The sequence below is a fragment of the Ascaphus truei genome, chromosome 17, assembly GCF_040206685.1.
Source record: "Ascaphus truei isolate aAscTru1 chromosome 17, aAscTru1.hap1, whole genome shotgun sequence".
Taxonomy (NCBI): domain Eukaryota; kingdom Metazoa; phylum Chordata; class Amphibia; order Anura; family Ascaphidae; genus Ascaphus; species Ascaphus truei.
In genome coordinates this window covers 40,978,210-40,998,953 of record NC_134499.1, presented here as the reverse complement: position 1 = coordinate 40,998,953, position 20,744 = coordinate 40,978,210, and the positions used below count along the sequence as shown (strand labels likewise).

Genomic DNA, 20,744 nt, shown 5'->3' with positions numbered 1-20,744 from the left:
CCACAAGAGGCCTCAGACAAACCCTTTGCCGCAGATGATCCGCCGCTGGCTGCTTCTAGGAGAACGTACGTTTTAGCGGTTAGGGGGTTAACTTTAGGGGTTTTAGGGTAAGGGCTTAGGGCACTGAGTTTTAGGCTAAAGGGTTAAGCTTAGGCACTTACCTTAGCAGCAAAGAGGCCAGCGGCAATATGTCCCGGCGGGGGGGTGACTCGCGGCGAAGCGTCAGTGGTAATTTGTTTGCTGTGAAACGGCTGTGATCCAATGTCCCAAGATTCTCAGCAGCAGATCTATCCATGTGAGTGTTCATCAACTGGCTACTACCATAGAGCTGAGTGTGCCAGTGTCCTTCTTACTGCACAGTGTGTTCCATAGAGCCGAGTGTGCCAGTGTCCTTCTTACTGCACAGTGTGTTCCATAGAGCTGAGTGTGCCAGTGTCCTTCTTACTGCACAGTGTGTTCCATAGAGCTGAGTGTGCCAGTGTCCTTCTTACTGCACGGCGTGTTCCATAGAGCTGAGTGTGCCAGTGTCCTTCTTACTGCACAGTGTGTTCCATAGAGCTGAGTGTGCCAGTGTCCTTCTTACTGCACAGTGTGTTCCATAGAGCTGAGTGTGCCAGTGTCCTTGTTACTGCACGGCGTGTTCCATAGAGCTGAGTGTGCCAGTGTCCTTGTTACTGCACAGTGTGTTCCATAGAGCTGAGTGTGCCAGTGTCCTTGTTACTGCCCGGCGTGTTCCATAGAGCTGAGTGTGCCAGTGTCCTTGTTACTGCACGGCGTGTTCCATAGAGCTGAGTGTGCCAGTGTCCTTCTTACTGCACGTGTTCCATAGAGCTGAGTGTGCCAGTGTCCTTGTTACTGCACGGTGTGTTCCATAGAGCTGAGTGTGCCAGTGTCCTTGTTACTGCCCGGTATGTTCAATAGAGCTGAGTGTGCCAGTGTCCTTCTTACTGCCCGGCGTGTTCCATAGAGCTGAGTGTGCCAGTGTCCTTGTTACTGCCCGGTATGTTCCATAGAGCTGAGTGTGCCAGTGTCCTTCTTACTGCACAGTGTTTCCATAGAGCTGAGTGTGCCAGTGTCCTTCTTACTGCACGTGTTCCATAGAGCTGAGTGTGCCAGTGTCCTTGTTACTGCCCGGCGTGTTCCATAGAGCTGAGTGTGCCAGTGTCCTTCTTACTGCACGTGTTCCATAGAGCTGAGTGTGCCAGTGTCCTTGTTACTGCACGGTGTGTTCCATAGAGCTGAGTGTGCCAGTGTCCTTGTTACTGCCCGGTATGTTCCATAGAGCTGAGTGTGCCAGTGTCCTTCTTACTGCCCGGCGTGTTCCATAGAGCTGAGTGTGCCAGTGTCCTTGTTACTGCCCGGTATGTTCCATAGAGCTGAGTGTGCCAGTGTCCTTCTTACTGCACAGTGTTTCCATAGAGCTGAGTGTGCCAGTGTCCTTCTTACTGCACGTGTTCCATAGAGCTGAGTGTGCCAGTGTCCTTGTTACTGCCCGGCGTGTTCCGTAGAGCTGAGTGTGCCAGTGTCCTTCTTACTGCAAGGTGTGTTCCATAGAGCTGAGTGTGCCAGTGTCCTTCTTACAGCACGGTGTGTTCCATAGAGCTGAGTGTGCCAGTGTCCTTCTTACTGCACAGTGTGTTCCATAGAGCTGAGTGTGCCAGTGTCCTTCTTACTGCACAGTGTGTTCCATAGAGCTGAGTGTGCCAGTGTCCTTCTTACTGCCCGGCGTATTCCATAGAGCCGAGTGTGCCAGTGTCCTTCTTACTGCACAGTGTGTTCCATAGAGCTGAGTGTGCCAGTGTCCTTCTTACTGCACGGTGTGTTCCATAGAGCTGAGTGTGCCAGTGTCCTTCTTACTGCACGGTGTGTTCCATAGAGCTGAGTGTGCCAGTGTCCTTCTTACTGTACGGTGTGTTCCATAGAGCTGAGTGTGCCAGTGTCCTTCTTACTGCACGGTGTGTTCCATAGAGCTGAGTGTGCCAGTGTCCTTCTTACTGCACAGTGTGTTCCATAGAGCTGAGTGTGCCAGTGTCCTTCTTACTGTACGGTGTGTTCCATAGAGCTGAGTGTGCCAGTGTCCTTCTTACAGCACAGTGTGTTCCATAGAGCTGAGTGTGCCAGTGTCCTTCTTACTGCCCGGTGTGTTCCATAGAGCTGAGTGTGCCAGTGTCCTTCTTACTGTACGGTGTGTTCCATAGAGCTGAGTGTGCCAGTGTCCTTCTTACTGCACGGTGTGTTCCATAGAGCTGAGTGTGCCAGTGTCCTTCTTACTGCACAGTGTGTTCCATAGAGCTGAGTGTGCCAGTGTCCTTCTTACTGCACGGTGTGTTCCATAGAGCTGAGTGTGCCAGTGTCCTTGCTACTGCACGGCGTGTTCCATAGAGCTGAGTGTGCCAGTGTCCTTCTTACTGCCCGGCGTGTTCCATAGAGCTGAGTGTGCCAGTGTCCTTCTTACTGCACAGTGTGTTCCATAGAGCTGAGTGTGACAGTGTCCTTCTTACTGCCCGGCGTGTTCCATAGAGCTGAGTGTGCCAGTGTCCTTCTTGCAGCACGGTGTGTTCCATAGAGCTGAGTGTGCCAGTGTCCTTCTTACTGTACGGTGTGTTCCATAGAGCTGAGTGTGCCAGTGTCCTTCTTACTGTACAGTGTGTTCCATAGAGCTGAGTGTGCCAGTGTCCTTCATACTGCACAGTGTGTTCCATAGAGCTGAGTGTGCCAGTGTCCTTCATACTGCACAGTGTGTTCCATAGAGCTGAGTGTGCCAGTGTCCTTGCTACTGCACGGCGTGTTCCATAGAGCTGAGTGTGCCAGTGTCCTTCTTACTGCCCGGCGTGTTCCATAGAGCTGAGTGTGCCAGTGTCCTTCTTACTGCACAGTGTGTTCCATAGAGCTGAGTGTGCCAGTGTCCTTCTTACTGCACAGTGTGTTCCATAGAGCTGAGTGTGCCAGTGTCCTTCTTACTGCACGGTGTGTTCCATAGAGCTGAGTGTGCCAGTGTCCTTCTTACTGTACGGTGTGTTCAATAGAGCTGAGTGTGCCAGTGTCCTTCATACTGCACAGTGTGTTCCATAGAGCTGAGTGTGCCAGTGTCCTTCTTACTGCACAGTGTGTTCCATAGAGCTGAGTGTGCCAGTATCCTTCTTACTGCACGGTGTGTTCCATAGAGCCGAGTGTGCCAGTGTCCTTCTTACTGCACAGTGTGTTCCATAGAGCTGAGTGTGCCAGTGTCCTTCTTACTGCCCGGCGTGTTCCATAGAGCTGAGTGTGCCAGTGTCCTTCTTACTGCCCGGTATGTTCCATAGAGCTGAGTGTGCCAGTGTCCTTCTTACTGCCCGGTGTGTTCCATAGAGCTGAGTGTGCCAGTGTCCTTCTTACTGTACGGTGTGTTCCATAGAGCTGAGTGTGCCAGTGTCCTTCTTACTGCACGGTGTGTTCCATAGAGCTGAGTGTGCCAGTGTCCTTCTTACTGCACAGTGTGTACCATAGAGCTGAGTGTGCCAGTGTCCTTCTTATTGCACAGTGTGTTCCATAGAGCCGAGTGTGCCAGTGTCCTTCTTACAGCACGGTGTGTTCCATAGAGCTGAGTGTGCCAGTGTCCTTGTTACTGCACAGTGTGTTCCATAGAGCTGAGTGTGCCAGTGTCCTTCTTACTGCCCGGTGTGTTCCATAGAGCTGAGTGTGCCAGTGTCCTTCTTACTGCACAGTGTGTTCCATAGAGCGGAGTGTGCCAGTGTCTTTCTTACAGCACGGTGTGTTCCATAGAGCTGAGTGTGCCAGTGTCCTTCTTACTGCCCGGCGTGTTCCATAGAGCTGAGTGTGCCAGTGTCCTTCTTACTGCCCGGTGTGTTCCATAGAGCTGAGTGTGCCAGTGTTCTTCTTACTGCACGGTGTGTTTCATAGAGCTGAGTGTGCCAGTGTCCTTCTTACTGCACGGTGTGTTTCATAGAGCTGAGTGTGCCAGTGTCCTTCTTACTGCACAGTGTGTTCCATAGAGCTGAGTGTGCCAGTGTCCTTGTTACTGCACAGTGTGTTCCATAGAGCTGAGTGTTCCAGTGTCCTTGTTACTGCATGGCGTGTTCCATAGAGCTGAGTGTGCCAGTGTCCTTCTTACAGCACAGTGTGTTCCATAGAGCTGAGTGTGCCAGTGTCCTTCTAACTGCACGGCGTGTTCCATAGAGCTGAGTGTGCCAGTGTCCTTCTTACTGCACGGCGTGTTCCATAGAGCTGAGTGTGCCAGTGTCCTTCTTACAGCACAGCGTGTTCCATAGAGCTGAGTGTGCCAGTGTCCTTGTTACTGCACGGTGTGTTCCATAGAGCTGAGTGTGCCAGTGTCCTTCTTACTGCACAGTGTGTTCCATAGAGCTGAGTGTGCCAGTGTCCTTGTTACTGCACAGTGTGTTCCATAGAGCTGAGTGTGCCAGTGTCCTTGTTACTGCACAGTGTGTTCCATAGAGCTGAGTGTGCCAGTGTCCTTGTTACTGCACAGTGTGTTCCATAGAGCTGAGTGTGCCAGTGTCCTTCTTACTGCATGTGTCCCATAGAGCTGAGTGTGCCAGTGTCCTTGTTACTGCACGGCGTGTTCCATAGAGCTGAGTGTGCCAGTGTCCTTCTTACTGCACGGTGTGTTCCATAGAGCTGAGTGTGCCAGTGTCCTTCTTACTGCACGTTGTGTTCCATAGAGCTGAGTGTGCCAGTGTCCTTGTTACTGCACAGTGTGTTCCATAGAGCTGAGTGTGCCAGTGTCCTTCTTACTGCACGGTGTGTTTCATAGAGCTGAGTGTGCCAGTGTCCTTCTTACTGCACAGTGTGTTCCATAGAGCTGAGTGTGCCAGTGTCCTTGTTACTGCACAGTGTGTTCCATAGAGCTGAGTGTTCCAGTGTCCTTGTTACTGCATGGCGTGTTCCATAGAGCTGAGTGTGCCAGTGTCCTTCTTACAGCACAGTGTGTTCCATAGAGCTGAGTGTGCCAGTGTCCTTCTAACTGCACGGCGTGTTCCATAGAGCTGAGTGTGCCAGTGTCCTTCTTACTGCACGGCGTGTTCCATAGAGCTGAGTGTGCCAGTGTCCTTCTTACAGCACAGCGTGTTCCATAGAGCTGAGTGTGCCAGTGTCCTTGTTACTGCACGGTGTGTTCCATAGAGCTGAGTGTGCCAGTGTCCTTCTTACTGCACAGTGTGTTCCATAGAGCTGAGTGTGCCAGTGTCCTTGTTACTGCACAGTGTGTTCCATAGAGCTGAGTGTGCCAGTGTCCTTGTTACTGCACAGTGTGTTCCATAGAGCTGAGTGTGCCAGTGTCCTTGTTACTGCACAGTGTGTTCCATAGAGCTGAGTGTGCCAGTGTCCTTCTTACTGCATGTGTCCCATAGAGCTGAGTGTGCCAGTGTCCTTGTTACTGCACGGCGTGTTCCATAGAGCTGAGTGTGCCAGTGTCCTTCTTACTGCACGGTGTGTTCCATAGAGCTGAGTGTGCCAGTGTCCTTCTTACTGCACGTTGTGTTCCATAGAGCTGAGTGTGCCAGTGTCCTTGTTACTGCACAGTGTGTTCCATAGAGCTGAGTGTGCCAGTGTCCTTGTTACTGCACAGTGTGTTCCATAGAGCTGAGTGTGCCAGTGTCCTTCTTACTGCATGTGTCCCATAGAGCTGAGTGTGCCAGTGTCCTTGTTACTGCACAGTGTGTTCCATAGAGCTGAGTGTGCCAGTGTCCTTGTTACTGCACAGTGTGTTCCATAGAGCTGAGTGTGCCATTGTCTTTCTTACTGTACGCATGTATCAATAGTCTGACGTCTGCAACCTTCAGCTAATTATATACATCGCAGCAGCGAGAATCTCTAATGTTTTTGTGAGCTCATCTCCTACGCTTACAATGAATGTAGCAGTTTGAAGCTGATGACATCTATTATATGTACCATTTTGTTGGTATTGTCTATATACTGTATACCAGGATTGGCCAACTCCAGTCCTCAGGGGCCACTAACAGGTCAGGTTTTCAGGATATCCCTGCTTCAGACTGAGCCACTGATTGAACCACCTGTGCTGAAGCAGGGATATCCTGAAAACCTGACCTGTTAGTGGCCCGTGCAGACTGGAGCTGGCCTCCCCTGCTGTGTACATCTATGACCATTATACATACAGCAGCTCAGACAAAACAGAGCATTTACCAGAAAGGACAGCATTATTTGGAAAACCAAGATTTTATGTTTTAAACACCTGTGTCAGCTCAGCGTGACATCCACACTTGATTGGCAATTTCTTTTCTACAAACTGGCACAAACACCCTATTGAGTGACAACGCTATACAAGAAGCTGTCCCTTAATAGTCAATTGACTGTTGGGTCTTACATAACGGTTCTGAGCTCGGAGCTCAGCAGTACAAATTGATGGCGCTTCATAATTAATGAAGAAAACGCAACATGAAAGAACTTACTTTCAGCCTCCATGAAAGCTTCAGGAAGATAGGTGAACCCACTTTCCTGTTCCAAAGGATTCCCACAGCTTGCATGCTCGCCTGGGCGCTGAAGGTTAATTACTGTCTTTATTCCACTGCTACAGCAAAGAAGGAAACGACAAAGGATTCCCATTTAATGTAGGCGTTAACCTTTTTTTTTATTTCTCAATTACCTCTAGGTACACAATACATTTTCGGGCGATTATAGTTTCCCCTCCACTTGTGATTGCATTTGAGGCAAACAAAATTAAGCCTTTCTGATCCAATTCAAAAGTTAAACGTTACTATAAAACAAGGAGAAAATACTTTGCATAGCAGTCATTCAACTATTAATAAAGTTACCTCTGAAACTGTTCAATTATATTATATTTCTCAATGATTTCTGTTGAAGGTCGTGCCATTGCAAGTATGTTGTCAGTGATCCTGAAAAAAGAAATGAATAAATATTGTTGGACTAACCATCATTTAGATATTTTGTCTTCTGCAGAGTCAAATGCAAATGTTTCAAGTTATAATCTATGCAGCCAACGAGTAGTAATTGAACCACAATGCCTTATCACAGCGTTCTGTTTAATTAGTTACTGCAGAGCTTGTTCAATTAGTGAATACTGTACAACCTTCCATTTGTAGCCAAATCTATCAGTCCATGTACATTACTGCCTCTGTATTACTTATGCACATCTTTAGTTCTGAAATTTAAATTAATTAACCTTCATATGTTTGTATTTTGGAAGAATGACATCTGTTAAAATCTGTTTATGGCGAAAGAAATAATTCCAGATATTACCATCTATACGGTCAACAAAAGACTAGCTTCAACAGTACAAACATTCTGCATATCCCCATATATATGATTTTTGGCTTACACATATCATGAAGCGTAGCAGCCTGTCCCAAACCTACAAGTTTTTTTAATTAATTAATCAACGTGAGACAGGCAGTTGTAAACATGATTACATACACAGTACGGATCTGATGGCATAGGTTAAAAGTTGTGACAATTTGTCCCATAAAAGATCTTTGTGTGAGCTGAACCCCATTCATTTCAGGTCCCGGGGCCCCCTGCTTCCAGAGATACTTACCTCTGTACGGGGTGCCGGTAGCCGCTCTGGTTCGCGACTAGGGATCACGTAAAAGCTGCATTTCAAAGCTCTCGCGCTCTGTGGGCCAATAGAACGCTGTGATGTCATCAGGAGAGGCGTCCTATCGCCCCCCGTGATGAGAGAACTTTACAAAGCAGAGAGATACCGGCTCTGGAAGCAGGCGGTCCCCGGAATGAATGGGGTTAAGCTCTGGAGACCCCCTGCCTCAATCATATGTTTTTGTAGAAACACAAAAAAATCCGCCCGCTTGGCTCGGTCCTTTAAAGTAAAACTCATCTTTCTTTAAAAAGAAAGTGGAACTTTGGGGATTGTGAGTACAAAAGATGTTCTCCTGCATACAACCCAACACTGACACGCGTCCAGCACTGACACGCGTCCAGCACTGACACGCGTCCAGCACTGACACGCGTCCAACACTGACACGCGCCCAACACTGACACGCGTCCAACACTGACACGCGTCCAACACTGACACGCGTCCAGCACTGACACGCGTCCAGCACTGACACGCGTCCAGCACTGACACGCGTCCAGCACTGGTTTCACCAATAAGATGTGTATAGAGCTTTTATAAATTGGTTTATGTTGATGTAATTAACAGGTTTTTGAAATCTAAGGCCCACAAAAGGGTTGAATAGGTGTGCTATAGGCGTGCTAAAGCTTAGCACCCATTAGTGGATCTGGGTCTTAGATGTGAAAAACCAACACATCAACGTAAACCAATTTATAGATACTGTACCAAGTATCAAACTGTAATTACCATGAAGAGTAAAGTCCTTTTATTGCCTGGTCCTCATCACTCCACCGAGTTGGGTTTTCATATTTACAAGCACGACCTCCACACGTCATTGAGCACTGCATGTGGCCCGGAATTACATGTCGCAACCGCTCCCCAACTTTCGTGTACTTAGAAGTCGGACGCCTGCTGTTTCCTGAGACAGAGAAAATCTTGAATGTATCTAAAACGTCAGACTTGTGGCCCTAATGGTCCAATTCATGATAGCCAAAAAATAATAATTCTAGGCAGAGGGAGGTAATTAAACCTCACATATTACAGATAAACATCTTTACAAACCATCTTAATTTTTTTTATTAGAAATAATGATCCTTCTTATTTTTGTAAAAAATGCATCAATTACCCATTGTAACCCCTTAAACACATCCCTGAAATTGGTTCATTTCAGTCCTAGAAGTGACTAAGTCTAAAGTGGGTTCATTGCGTTCATTCCTATCTAAAAATAAAAATACAGCCTGTAAAACAGCATAACCTTTCCATGCCTGTACTGCCTATAGTGCAAAACCCTGTGTTCTTAGCACATAAAGAAGAGAAGGGTTACAAGTGCCGCCCGTTAAAAAAAGTTTTGGAGAAAGACATCTGGAAGTGCTGTGAAAGCAATCCCACATCCTGGCTGCTTATTTACATTCAAGGCTCAAGTGATATGCACAGCATTAGGAAGCAAAGCTTGTGTTTCCTATGGAGAAAAAGGCATTCAAAGTCTACCTGGAACGACTCAGAAAATGTTATTGAAAGGAGAAATTCATTCAAATTGAAAATTCAGCTAGACGTGTTCTTTATAATACACCTGATATTTGCACAGAGCCTTTATTAGCAGAGGAGTCCGTAGTTCCCTGCCATACAATGCACTGTGGACATCTCTGGCATTGTGTGGGGTAAGAACCCCCTGTGCCCCATACATACAGAATAACCCTGCTTCCAAACAACAAATAACACATTTTAGATAAAGGAAAACAAACATTAATATATTTTACATGCAAAACCTCACCATGCTTTTCAGTCTAAATGTCCACTTTGTTTTACCTAAAAGAGCTAAGATCCATATCTCCTTCGGAAATCCCCGTACTACAAACCCCATCTCACTTTTCCTGTGGAGCTAGAAACAATGGAATAATAATAAAAAAGCATTACTTTTTATGCCGACAACCTTTGCATTCATGTCTGCCGTGCTGACTGCCGACACAGCCACCATCACCCGGTGAGTGGAGGATGACAGCATCTCTATCCCTGAGCTACGCCGCCTTTGTGCGCGGTTCAGGACATCAGACGTGGAATGCCTCCGACCGTGGAGAAAGTTGCTTAAGATATCCACAGCTGAGAGTCTCCGGGTGGGCGATGCGTGCATGGTGTGTGCTACAGCTGCCAGCTAATGCCTGGACTGAGCTATCATCCAAGAGCTGAGTGAAGCGTCAGATCCAACTCGCGCAGGGCTGAAGTTACGCAGAAATATATGTGGATGGATTGCTAGCATCTAACTGCACGTCACGATAGGCTGAGGGGTTTCTATAGAAACAAACAGCCAAGTCACTGATGTTAGCAGTGGTACTGTGTATTGTACATGGATTTAGCTGGACACATTGAAACTCCCTTAAAGAGCAGCCGCGTACGGAAACGGAGCGCGTACAGAAACTGAGCGTGTACAGAAAGGGAGCGTGTACAGAAACGGAGCGCGTACAGAAACGGAGCGCGTACAGAAAGGGAGCGCGTACAGAAACTGAGCGCGTACAGAAACGGAGCGCGTACAGAAACGGAGCGCGTACAGAAACGGAGCGCGTACAGAAACGGAGCGCGTACAGAAACGGAGTAGGGTCAGTATTGGTTCCATTATTTAAAGTAAGTGATAGCTACAAAAACGTCTAAAACTGCCTTTAGTTTGGACACAACTCCATGCTATCCAACACCCTCTAACATCCACACCCCTGAACCTTAATACAGGGCTGTCAAATTCGGTTCTTAAGTTCCACCAACATGACAGGTTTTATGGATATCCCTGCTTCAGCACAGATGGCTTAATCAGTGGCTGCACCACTAAGCCCCTAATTTTAACCCTTACCTTAAAACCTTTTTAAATGCTAACGCTATCCCCATCCGTAAAAACCTTAACCCCTTACCCTAAAGCCCTTTAAATTAACCCCCTACTCTAACTGCTAAAACCCCTAAAACTTACGTTATGGTAGGAGCGAGCGGCAGCTCAGTGTCCAGCGGCAAATTGGCTGCGGCGGGTCTGTCTGTGGCCGAACACTGGCGGTCATTTGGGGACGGCGAAAAGGCCGTGACCAAATGTCCCATTTCGCTGAGTGAGCCACCTGTGCTGAAGCAGGGATATCCATAAAACCTGTCCTGTTGGACTGATTTTGACACCCCTGCCTTAATAGATCCAGCAGAATGGCTACACCATACTCCACCCTAATGTATACTCCACACCACAGTGAGCAGCCCCTTTCCCTGTCACACTTTCCTCTCTCGCGAGCAGCCCTAATTACCTTCTATATCTCTCACCTCTGTCTTCAAAAGATGGAATCAGGGGCAGATTTTCCACTTATTTGCCCATGGCGGAAACATTTTGGGGTGGCAAAAATGTCCGCCCCCATATACATTTTCCGCACTCTGGTGCCTACCGGAAAGTCACTTATATATGCCCGGCGCCTCCTTCCGGTCTCCTTGCTTCTGCCCTGCTCCTCATTCGGACTTCACCAATGTAGCGTCACGCGGCATCCTGTTGCCATGGCAACGTGACGTTGTGGCAACGCGTCGCAGTGTGACGTAATTATATGCAAATGAGAAGCGACTCAAACATTGCATATCCACAAAAGTATACAACAAAAGACAGGGGAGCCCAATGCTACATCCAATTTGACAAAACATATATGGTAATGAGTATAAAGTTTAAATACTTCAATAATAATAATAATAATTACTTGGTTATTTAGTTAAACCCTTTGGCCAAAGCGTCGTAAGCCTGCATACCAAACGTCAAAGTATAACCAAAATAATGCAGGTCCTACACTGTGAACCCTTCCTGTTACCTCTGTATGAGGGGAAAGAACCATAGTAGGCCCTGTTCTTGCAGCAAAGTGAAAAGACCTCCCAAGTTAAAAAGGTGAGGAGTGAGCTCTGGGGGGAGGTGCCACCTACCTCCATACAACTGTTACCAGTTGGCATACGTGTGTGTGTGGGGGTCGGGGTAGCACAGGGCCGGCTGGGATGTGTGTGGGGGTCGGGGTAGCACAGGGCCGGCTGGGATGTGTGTGGGGGTCGGGGTAGCACAGGGCCGGCTGGGATGTGTGTGGGGGTCGGGGTAGCACAGGGCCGGCTGGGATGTGTGGGGGTCGGGGTAGCACAGGGCCGGCTGGGATGTGTGTGGGGGTCGGGGTAGCACAGGGCCGGCTGGGATGTGTGTGGGGGTCGGGGTAGCGCAGGGCCGGCTGGGATGTGTGGGGGTCGGGGTAGCACAGGGCCGGCTGGGATGTGTGTGGGGGTCGGGGTAGCACAGGGCCGGCTGGGATGTGTGTGGGGGTCGGGGTAGCACAGGGCCGGCTGGGATGTGTGTGGGGGTCGGGGTAGTACAGGGCTGGCTGGGATGTGTGTGGGGGTCGGGGTAGCGCAGAGCCGGCTGGGATGTGTGTGGGGGTCGGGGTAGCACAGGGCCGGCTGGGATGTGTGTGGGGGTCGGGGTAGCACAGGGCCGGCTGGGATGTGTGTGGGGGTCGGGGTAGCACAGGGCCGGCTGGGATGTGTGTGGGGGTCGGGGTAGCACAGGGCCGGCTGGGATGTGTGTGGGGGTCGGGGTAGCACAGGGCTGGCTGGGATGTGTGGGGGTCGGGGTAGCGCAGGGCCGGCTGGGATGTGTGTGGGGGTCGGGGTAGCACAGGGCCGGCTGGGATGTGTGTGGGGGTCGGGGTAGCACAGGGCCGGCTGGGATGTGTGTGGGGGTCGGGGTAGCACAGGGCCGGCTGGGATGTGTGTGTGTGGGGGTCGGGGTAGCACAGGGCCGGCTGGGATGTGTGTGGGGGTCGGGGTAGCGCAGGGCCGGCTGGGATGTGTGGGGGTCGGGGTAGCACAGGGCCGGCTGGGATGTGTGTGGGGCTCGGGGTAGCACAGGGCCGGCTGGGATGTGTGGGGGTCGGGGTAGCGCAGGGCCGGCTGGGATGTGTGGGGGTCGGGGTAGCACAGGGCCGGCTGGGATGTGTGTGGGGGTCGGGGTAGCACAGGGCCGGCTGGGATGTGTGTGGGGGTCGGGGTAGCACAGGGCCGGCTGGGATGTGTGTGGGGGTCGGGGTAGTACAGGGCCGGCTGGGATGTGTGTGGGGGTCGGGGTAGCGCAGAGCCGGCTGGGATGTGTGTGGGGGTCGGGGTAGCGCAGGGCCGGCTGGGATGTGTGGGGGTCGGGGTAGCACAGGGCCGGCTGGGATGTGTGTGGGGGTCGGGGTAGCACAGGGCCGGCTGGGATGTGTGTGGGGGTCGGGGTAGCACAGGGCCGGCTGGGATGTGTGTGGGGGTCGGGGTAGTACAGGGCCGGCTGGGATGTGTGTGGGGGTCGGGGTAGCGCAGAGCCGGCTGGGATGTGTGTGGGGGTCGGGGTAGCACAGGGCCGGCTGGGATGTGTGTGGGGGTCGGGGTAGCACAGGGCCGGCTGGGATGTGTGTGGGGGTCGGGGTAGCACAGGGCCGGCTGGGATGTGTGTGGGGGTCGGGGTAGCACAGGGCCGGCTGGGATGTGTGTGGGGGTCGGGGTAGCACAGGGCTGGCTGGGATGTGTGTGGGGGTCGGGGTAGCACAGGGCTGGCTGGGATGTGTGTGGGGGTCGGGGTAGCACAGGGCCGGCTGGGATGTGTGGGGGTCGGGGTAGCGCAGGGCCGGCTGGGATGTGTGTGGGGGTCGGGGTAGCACAGGGCCGGCTGGGATGTGTGGGGGTCGGGGTAGCACAGGGCCGGCTGGGATGTGTGTGGGGGTCGGGGTAGCACAGGGCTGGCTGGGATGTGTGTGGGGGTCGGGGTAGCACAGGGCCGGCTGGGATGTGTGTGGGGGTCGGGGTAGCACAGGGCCGGCTGGGATGTGTGTGGGGGTCGGGGTAGCGCAGGGCCGGCTGGGATGTGTGGGGGTCGGGGTAGCACAGGGCCGGCTGGGATGTGTGTGGGGGTCGGGGTAGCGCAGGGCCGGCTGGGATGTGTGGGGGTCGGAGTAGCACAGGGCCGGCTGGGATGTGTGTGGGGGTCGGGGTAGCACAGGGCCGGCTGGGATGTGTGTGGGGGTCGGGGTAGCACAGGGCCGGCTGGGATGTGTGTGGGGGTCGGGGTAGCACAGGGCCGGCTGGGATGTGTGTGGGGGTCGGGGTAGCGCAGGGCCGGCTGGGATGTGTGTGGGGGTCGGGGTAGCACAGGGCCGGCTGGGATGTGTGTGGGGGTCGGGGTAGCACAGGGCCGGCTGGGATATGTGTGGGGGTCGGGGTAGCGCAGGGCCGGCTGGGATGTGTGTGTGTGGGGGTCGGGGTAGCACAGGGCCGGCTGGGATGTGTGTGGAGGTCGGGGTTGCGCAGGGCCGGCTGGGATGTGTGTGGGGGTCGGGGTAGCACAGGGCCGGCTGGGATGTGTGTGGGGGTCGGGGTAGCACAGGGCCGGCTGGGATGTGTGTGGGGGTCGGGGTAGCACAGGGCCGGCTGGGATGTGTGTGGGGGTCGGGGTAGCACAGGGCCGGCTGGGATGTGTGTGGGGGTCAGGGTAGCACAGGGCCGGCTGGGATGTGTGTGGGGGTCGGGGTAGCACAGGGCCGGCTGGGATGTGTGTGTGTGGGGGTCGGGGTAGCACAGGGCCGGCTGGGATGTGTGTGGGGGTCGGGGTTGCGCAGGGCCGGCTGGGATGTGTGTGGGGGTCGGGGTAGCACAGGGCCGGCTGGGATGTGTGTGGGGGTCGGGGTTGCGCAGGGCCGGCTGGGATGTGTGTGGGGGTCGGGGTAGCACAGGGCCGGCTGGGATGTGTGTGGGGGTCGGGGTAGCACAGGGCCGGCTGGGATGTGTGTGGGGGTCGGGGTAGCACAGGGCCGGCTGGGATGTGTGTGGGGGTCGGGGTAGCGCAGGGCCGGCTGGGATGTGTGTGGGGGTCGGGGTAGCACAGGGCCGGCTGGGATGTGTGTGGGGGTCGGGGTAGCACAGGGCCGGCTGGGATGTGTGGGGGTCGGGGTAGCGCAGGGCCGGCTGGGATGTGTGTGGGGGTCGGGGTAGCGCAGGGCCGGCTGGGATGTGTGGGGGTCGGGGTAGCGCAGGGCCGGCTGGGATGTGTGTGGGGGTCGGGGTAGCACAGGGCCGGCTGGGATGTGTGTGGGGGTCGGGGTAGCACAGGGCCGGCTGGGATGTGTGTGGGGGTCGGGGTAGCACAGGGCCGGCTGGGATGTGTGTGGGGGTCGGGGTAGCGCAGGGCCGGCTGGGATGTGTGTGGGGGTCGGGGTAGCGCAGGGCCGGCTGGGATGTGTGGGGGTCGGGGTAGCACAGGGCCGGCTGGGATGTGTGTGGGGTTCGGGGTAGCACAGGGCCGGCTGGGATGTGTGTGGGGGTCGGGGTAGCACAGGGCCGGCTGGGATGTGTGGGGCTCAGCTCTTACCTTCTCCAGCGGCATCTCCTCGGCGTCCTGTCATCATGGCTCCACGACGTCAAATGGTGTCGCATTGCCACAATGGCATGATGTCGTGGCACCATGCGGCGAACTTTGTCCAACGCAGCGCCACAGGGTGTCCCATTGTCATGGCAGCGCGACACCATTTGAAGTCGCAGAGCCATGATGACAGCACCGTGCAGGAGGAGATCTCGCCGTTATGAGAGTTACAGACGCCCGCACTCTCCCAATCAGTTTAAATGTTGTGGGGGAGAGCGCGGGGCCTCTGTAGCCGCGGGGCTCGGTGCACAGGCGACACCATCACTTCTTGTTCATATACGTAGCGTTCAGGATAAGTGTTAATATATATATATTATACAGACATACCCCGCTTTAAGGACACTCACTTTAAGTACACTCGCGAGTAAGTACATATCGCCCAATAGTCAAACGGCAGCTCACGCATGCGCCTGTCAGCACGTCCTGAACAGCAATACCGGCTCCCTACCTGTACCGAAGCTGTGCGCAAGCGGGGAAACTATAGAGCCTGTTACACATGTGTTATTTACATCAGTTATGCACGTATATGACGATTGCAGAACAGTACATACATCGATAAGTGGGAAAAAGGTAGTGCTTCACTTTAAGTACATTTTCGCTTTACATACATGCTCTGGTCCCATTGCGTACGTTAATGCGGGGTATGCCTGTATGCTATACTTCAAATTATGAACAGCATTTCTATTTTATCTAATAATCTATTCAATGAAAATGAAGATTGATAATGTCGTTGTTCTTATGATAGCCTTATAGTAGAATGCAGTTCAATTAGAAGTTAAAATATATAAAACATAAAAAAATTATGTATTAAAGATATAGATTATGCTACCATCTTAAAAAAAGAATAGAACGTGAATTGTTAGGGTTACACATCTGCTTTGTGGGAACACGGCTTAAGGGTGGTAAATAAATGACATGGATGTTTTATATGCAGAGTATCTGAGTTTCCCTAGAATTATAATTCAAATGTAGGTACATTTAATATTTAATATGGATGACTCAGTAGTGATACACATACATACATACATACATGAACCACGGGGTAATATGTAGGATATGAATGAGACCAGCTAGCTCATCTCGTCCCCTTTTGAAAGCATACCAAGTCCTTTATATTTTCTATAACTTTATTGGTGAAGTCACAGAAACAAAAGGTACTTGAAGATGGTATTGTGTTGTGAGAGAGTGCTTCTCTAGGTGAAGGTGCTTAGTTATGGGGGGGAAGGTAAAAATGGAAGTGAGGGATTCCTGGGAGACAGGAATAGTCTGAGGACCAAACTAACTCGTCAGCGAGGATAGGGGGGAGCGGATTAACTCAATCTCAGCTAGGAGAATTGGTAGGTTGTCAGGGCAACCAGCTACAGGCTTTGTGGAGAGTGGAATGTGTAACAATAATGTATCAGTTACACAGGCACTGTGTGTTTTCAGAGCAGAGAAGCATGCAGCTGAAATAAGGAGAGCTGGCAGTCAGAGCTGCAATGTGGGGGAACAGAAATAAGCTATCCTGTTACAGGATTTAATATATAATATATACAGTATTATCCAAGTATTCTTAAGATCGTTTCCTTTTGTTTTGAATGTATTAGCTTGCTTATATGTATGTATTTATTTACCATGTTTCAATACTTTTGTAAATCCCTTTCCCCTTTTTGAGTTCTGTACCCCACTAGTTTGTTGTAAAACTTACAATAAAATGTGTTAAAAACAAAAATGCCAAGTTTAAACTGCTGCTATTAATCACTGTAGTGCCATTTTATATAAGGGTGAAAAATAAAAACTAACCCCAAAAGATGGGTTCGTAAAAAGGCCCTTCTTGCATGCAAAAACATATGAATAAATGGATAGGTAATAATGTCGCTTTTAATACTAAAATCCTTGCAATATATACACACAAAGTAGGCAAAATACACACAAAACTATATACAGTATACACATTCTCTGAAAAGCTCAATGTCTTCAGTGAAGGACAACCTATGAACTCCGGCATCAAAAGAGATTGCCAACATATCTAGGTCCTCTATTCTGTGATAATGGTGGAGAGAGTTTGGGTAATAATGTACAGGGATAGAGAGATATGGAGTCAGGTGCTGGGATAGAATATTCCCTCTATATTATCTCTACTCTTACTAAACGAATGCAGCCAAAGTGACGGTGAAGCAATACAGTATATCTTTTTACTGTTTATAGAAAATAATATGCATAGCTTGTTTTCTGTATGTGTATATAATAGTAATACCAGTACGCACATCCTTCTTTATTTTATCAGCGGGTATGAAGATGCAGACTGTAAATATTAACCTTTATGAGCCAATCACGTCAAACTGCTTGTGCCGATCTAAATAGTGGTATTTATGTTCCACAAACGCATTGGGGTTTTTGAAATGAAAGTGGTGTCACATTTGAATTCAAGTCACAAAGCTGGTTATACAATGTGATTCATTCTAGTCACTAAGAGACATTCAGACAATCTTTTATTGATAAACATCAAATAAACAGTTCGGTTCACAATTGTGAAGCCTTTTTAAAAGACCATTGAGTTAGAAAGTTTGAATCCCAATATTTAGGTGAGCAAAGTCAGTCCCACAAACTCCGTTACTAGGGAAGCAGCATGAAGACCATCTCCAATAAAGGGATTCAGAAATACATCAATTATATCGCTCAACGTTGTGAGGATTTCCAAAAAGATTTTCTCTTTCAATGATACTTGGAGGCATTTTAGCTAAGTAGTGCTAAGCCATAATATATTTTAGCACCGTTTAGGGAGTATGGCCCTGACTAGTAATAGTGGGAGATTCCGTGCTGTTGTCACTTGTATGGATGGTCTATGGCAGGGTTTCTCTAACCTCTCCTCCTGCCCAGCCCATATTTTGGGAAGAACCAATGAATCACAAATTGACACACAGAGTCACACCCATCGTGCGCCAGCCATTCATTACAATAGTGGGGCAGCATTACTTAAAGCAGCAGGACAAGCTGGGTTTTTTTTCTCCAATAGGTGCCAAGCAGGGGGTCTCCGGAGCTGAACCGCTTTCCGTTTAGCTGCAGGGACCCCCTGCCCCCAGAGATATTTACCTCGGTAGGGGGCGCCGGTAGCAGTTCCGGAGGTTTGACGATCCTGGTCACGTGGGCCAATAGAAAGTGTCACGGGATGATGTCACGGTTTCCTATTGGCCCACGTCATATTTAAGCCGCCATTCTGTTCCCCCCCAGAGAGCCCAGCCAGAGCTGCTACCTACAGAGGTATCTCGGGGAGCAGGGGGACCCCGGAGATGAAATCAACGCAATAAAGCTCCGGAGACCCCCTGCTACAAAACGATTTTGTTTTTTTAAAGGCGGGACTGCTGCTTTAAGCAGCTTGTGATCTAAATGCTTCAGTGTAATACACAGTAATTGTGTTACCTGAACTCATTGCTGCAGGATGCGTGCTGGTGCAGATCACTGAATGGGGTGGCAATTCATTCTGCATCAGGACTCCAGCTGCCATTGCAGCGCCTATTGGAATAAAGAGTGAAAACAATAAGAAATCAAACAAGCAGAATACAGTATTTTCCACAAAGTGCTGCATTGTTATTATTTATACACTTACACTGTGTCCCCTGGAGCCATATTGTTGTCTCTTCGATCATACAGTACTTTCTATTGTAATATGCACAACCTGTGCATGTCAATGTATATCAGTGGTTTCCAACCTTTTCTTGGTTAGGGAACCCCCCACCCTCTCTAACAGCGACTATGAGATCAGATGCATTGTAAGGAACCCCCAACCCTCTCTAACAGCGACTATGAGATCAGATGCATTGTAAATTCTTCTGTATTTGGTACAATTTTGAAATTACCTGAAATTGCAGGCAACCCTTTAGGGCTAGCCGGGGAACCCAAGGGTTGAAAAACACTGATGTATATGAACACAGTTTACGTTTTGCAAAGTATTGAATGAGGACTTGCTGTGCAAACGGAAGTGAACACATTACTTTCAGCTCTTTAAATATCCTTCCAACTTTATAAATGCAAAAAGGTAGTTGTCTAGTTGATAAGTATGTCAGGGCTCAGTGATAAGTATGTCATACGTACCTGCTCAGTGATAAGTATGTCATACGTACCTGCTCAGTGATAAGTATGTCATACGTACCTGCTCAGTGATAAGTATGTCATACGTACCTGCTCAGTGATAAGTATGTCATACGTACCTGCTCAGTGATAAGTATGTCATACGTACCTGCTCAGTGATAAGTATGTCATACGTACCTGCTCAGTGATAAGTATGTCATACGTACCTGCTCAGTGATAAGTATGTCATACGTACCTGCTCAGTGATAAGTATGTCAGGGCTCAGTGATAAGTATGTCATACGTACCTGCTCAGTGATAAGTATGTCAGGGCTCAGTGATAAGTATGTCATACGTACCTGCTCAGTGATAAGTATGTCATACGTACCTGCTCAGTGATAAGTATGTCATACGTACCTGCTCAGTGATAAGTATGTCATACGTACCTGCTCAGTGATAAGTATGCCATACGTACCTGCTCAGTGATAAGTATGTCATACGTACCTGCTCAGTGATAAGTATGCCATACGTACCTGCTCAGTGATAAGTATGTCATACGTACCTGCTCAGTGATAAGTATGCCATACGTACCTGCTCAGTGATAAGTATGCCATACGTACCTGCTCAGTGATAAGCACATTCAGCATTTTATGATTGTAGATTACATGTCAGAATATAACGTTTTTCCAGTGATCTTTCGGACCACATTTCCATGAAAAAAGGTTTCCAACTTTTTTTTTTTTACATTGTGCATTGTCTGCTATAAAATATTTGTTCTGCAAACCCCTAATTAATAAATCTTATTGCCTACACATTACAGTATTGCTTACAAAATTGTGTGACCGATCCCAGGCAGTATAGTGTCCTGAGCTTGTGTGGGGAACATGCACTTAAGGCCCCAAACTGCCCCTCAGTGTGTGCAGGCAGCATGAGGGGTACAGCTGTCGCTTACTGCGGGAGCTTCCAAAGTCACGTCCCACGATGCTTATTAAGGGACTTCTGGGTCTTCTTTTCTTATGTTTTAGCTGCACACACTTTTCCAACTTCTAAGTAACTACTCAGTGAAAATAAACAACCGAGGTCAGCCTCTGACCTTCTGCTGTTCACATTGTTGGTCAATAGTTTGGTTTGTTATGAGGGTATTTATTATGAATGCAAGGACTGTTTCTTTTCTAAAGTGTAACATTATATTTTTAAATGCTGATTCCATGAGGACACGTTAAAGTTGCAGTTCAGTCTTTTTTTTTTTTAAATTTTTTTTTTTACTTCAATAGTTTCATGTGTGCAATCTCTAATTACCTAAAGAACTGTATAGCTGCCGGTCAATTCGTTCTCAATGTATTGATAGGCGAAATTTGGTGACATAATTAGAGCTGGCATACTGTATGTTTATATTCTGCCTCTGTCACTCAGTGGAAGCTCATGAATATTCATGAGCACTCCTGCACTGACATGTGCTAGAGGGAGGGCAGGGCTGACAAAGGGGTGTGCCAGGGCTTGTGACAGGACATGAAGGGGCAGGGCCTTAGCAAATGGCTGTTAAAATAGAATACAAGAAAATTGGTCTTTCAAAGTTGTTTTTTTAAAAACAGAAAATGCTAAAAGTATTTTTTCTTACTACAGAACTGATTTATTAAAAAACCCACACATGCAGGATATTGACTGAACTGCAGCTTTAAATATCTGCATTCATTACAAAAAGCAAATCAAC

The 20,744-nt window shown here is 49.6% G+C and overlaps 1 protein-coding gene across 4 annotated transcripts in view; it reads right to left on the bottom strand.

Moving 5' to 3' along the window:
• PTPDC1 (protein tyrosine phosphatase domain containing 1) overlaps positions 1-20,744 on the bottom strand; it is a 73,738-nt gene that overhangs the window by 26,250 nt on the left and 26,744 nt on the right. For 3 of the 4 annotated variants that reach the window (XR_012788649.1, XM_075574925.1, XM_075574924.1), the window contains exons 2-5: positions 18,387-18,479; positions 8,309-8,480; positions 6,789-6,869; positions 6,426-6,544 (exon numbers count right to left, since the gene is read on the bottom strand). Coding sequence is in view for 3 of the 4 variants with exons in the window: in XM_075574924.1 (XP_075431039.1) it covers positions 6,426-6,544; positions 6,789-6,869; positions 8,309-8,480; positions 18,387-18,479 (465 nt within the window). In the remaining variant the exon portion in view is untranslated. Of the gene's footprint in view, positions 1-6,425; positions 6,545-6,788; positions 6,870-8,308; positions 8,481-9,475; positions 9,906-18,386; positions 18,480-20,744 lie in introns of those variants that run through there. The other variant, XM_075574926.1, reaches the window with a different exon arrangement.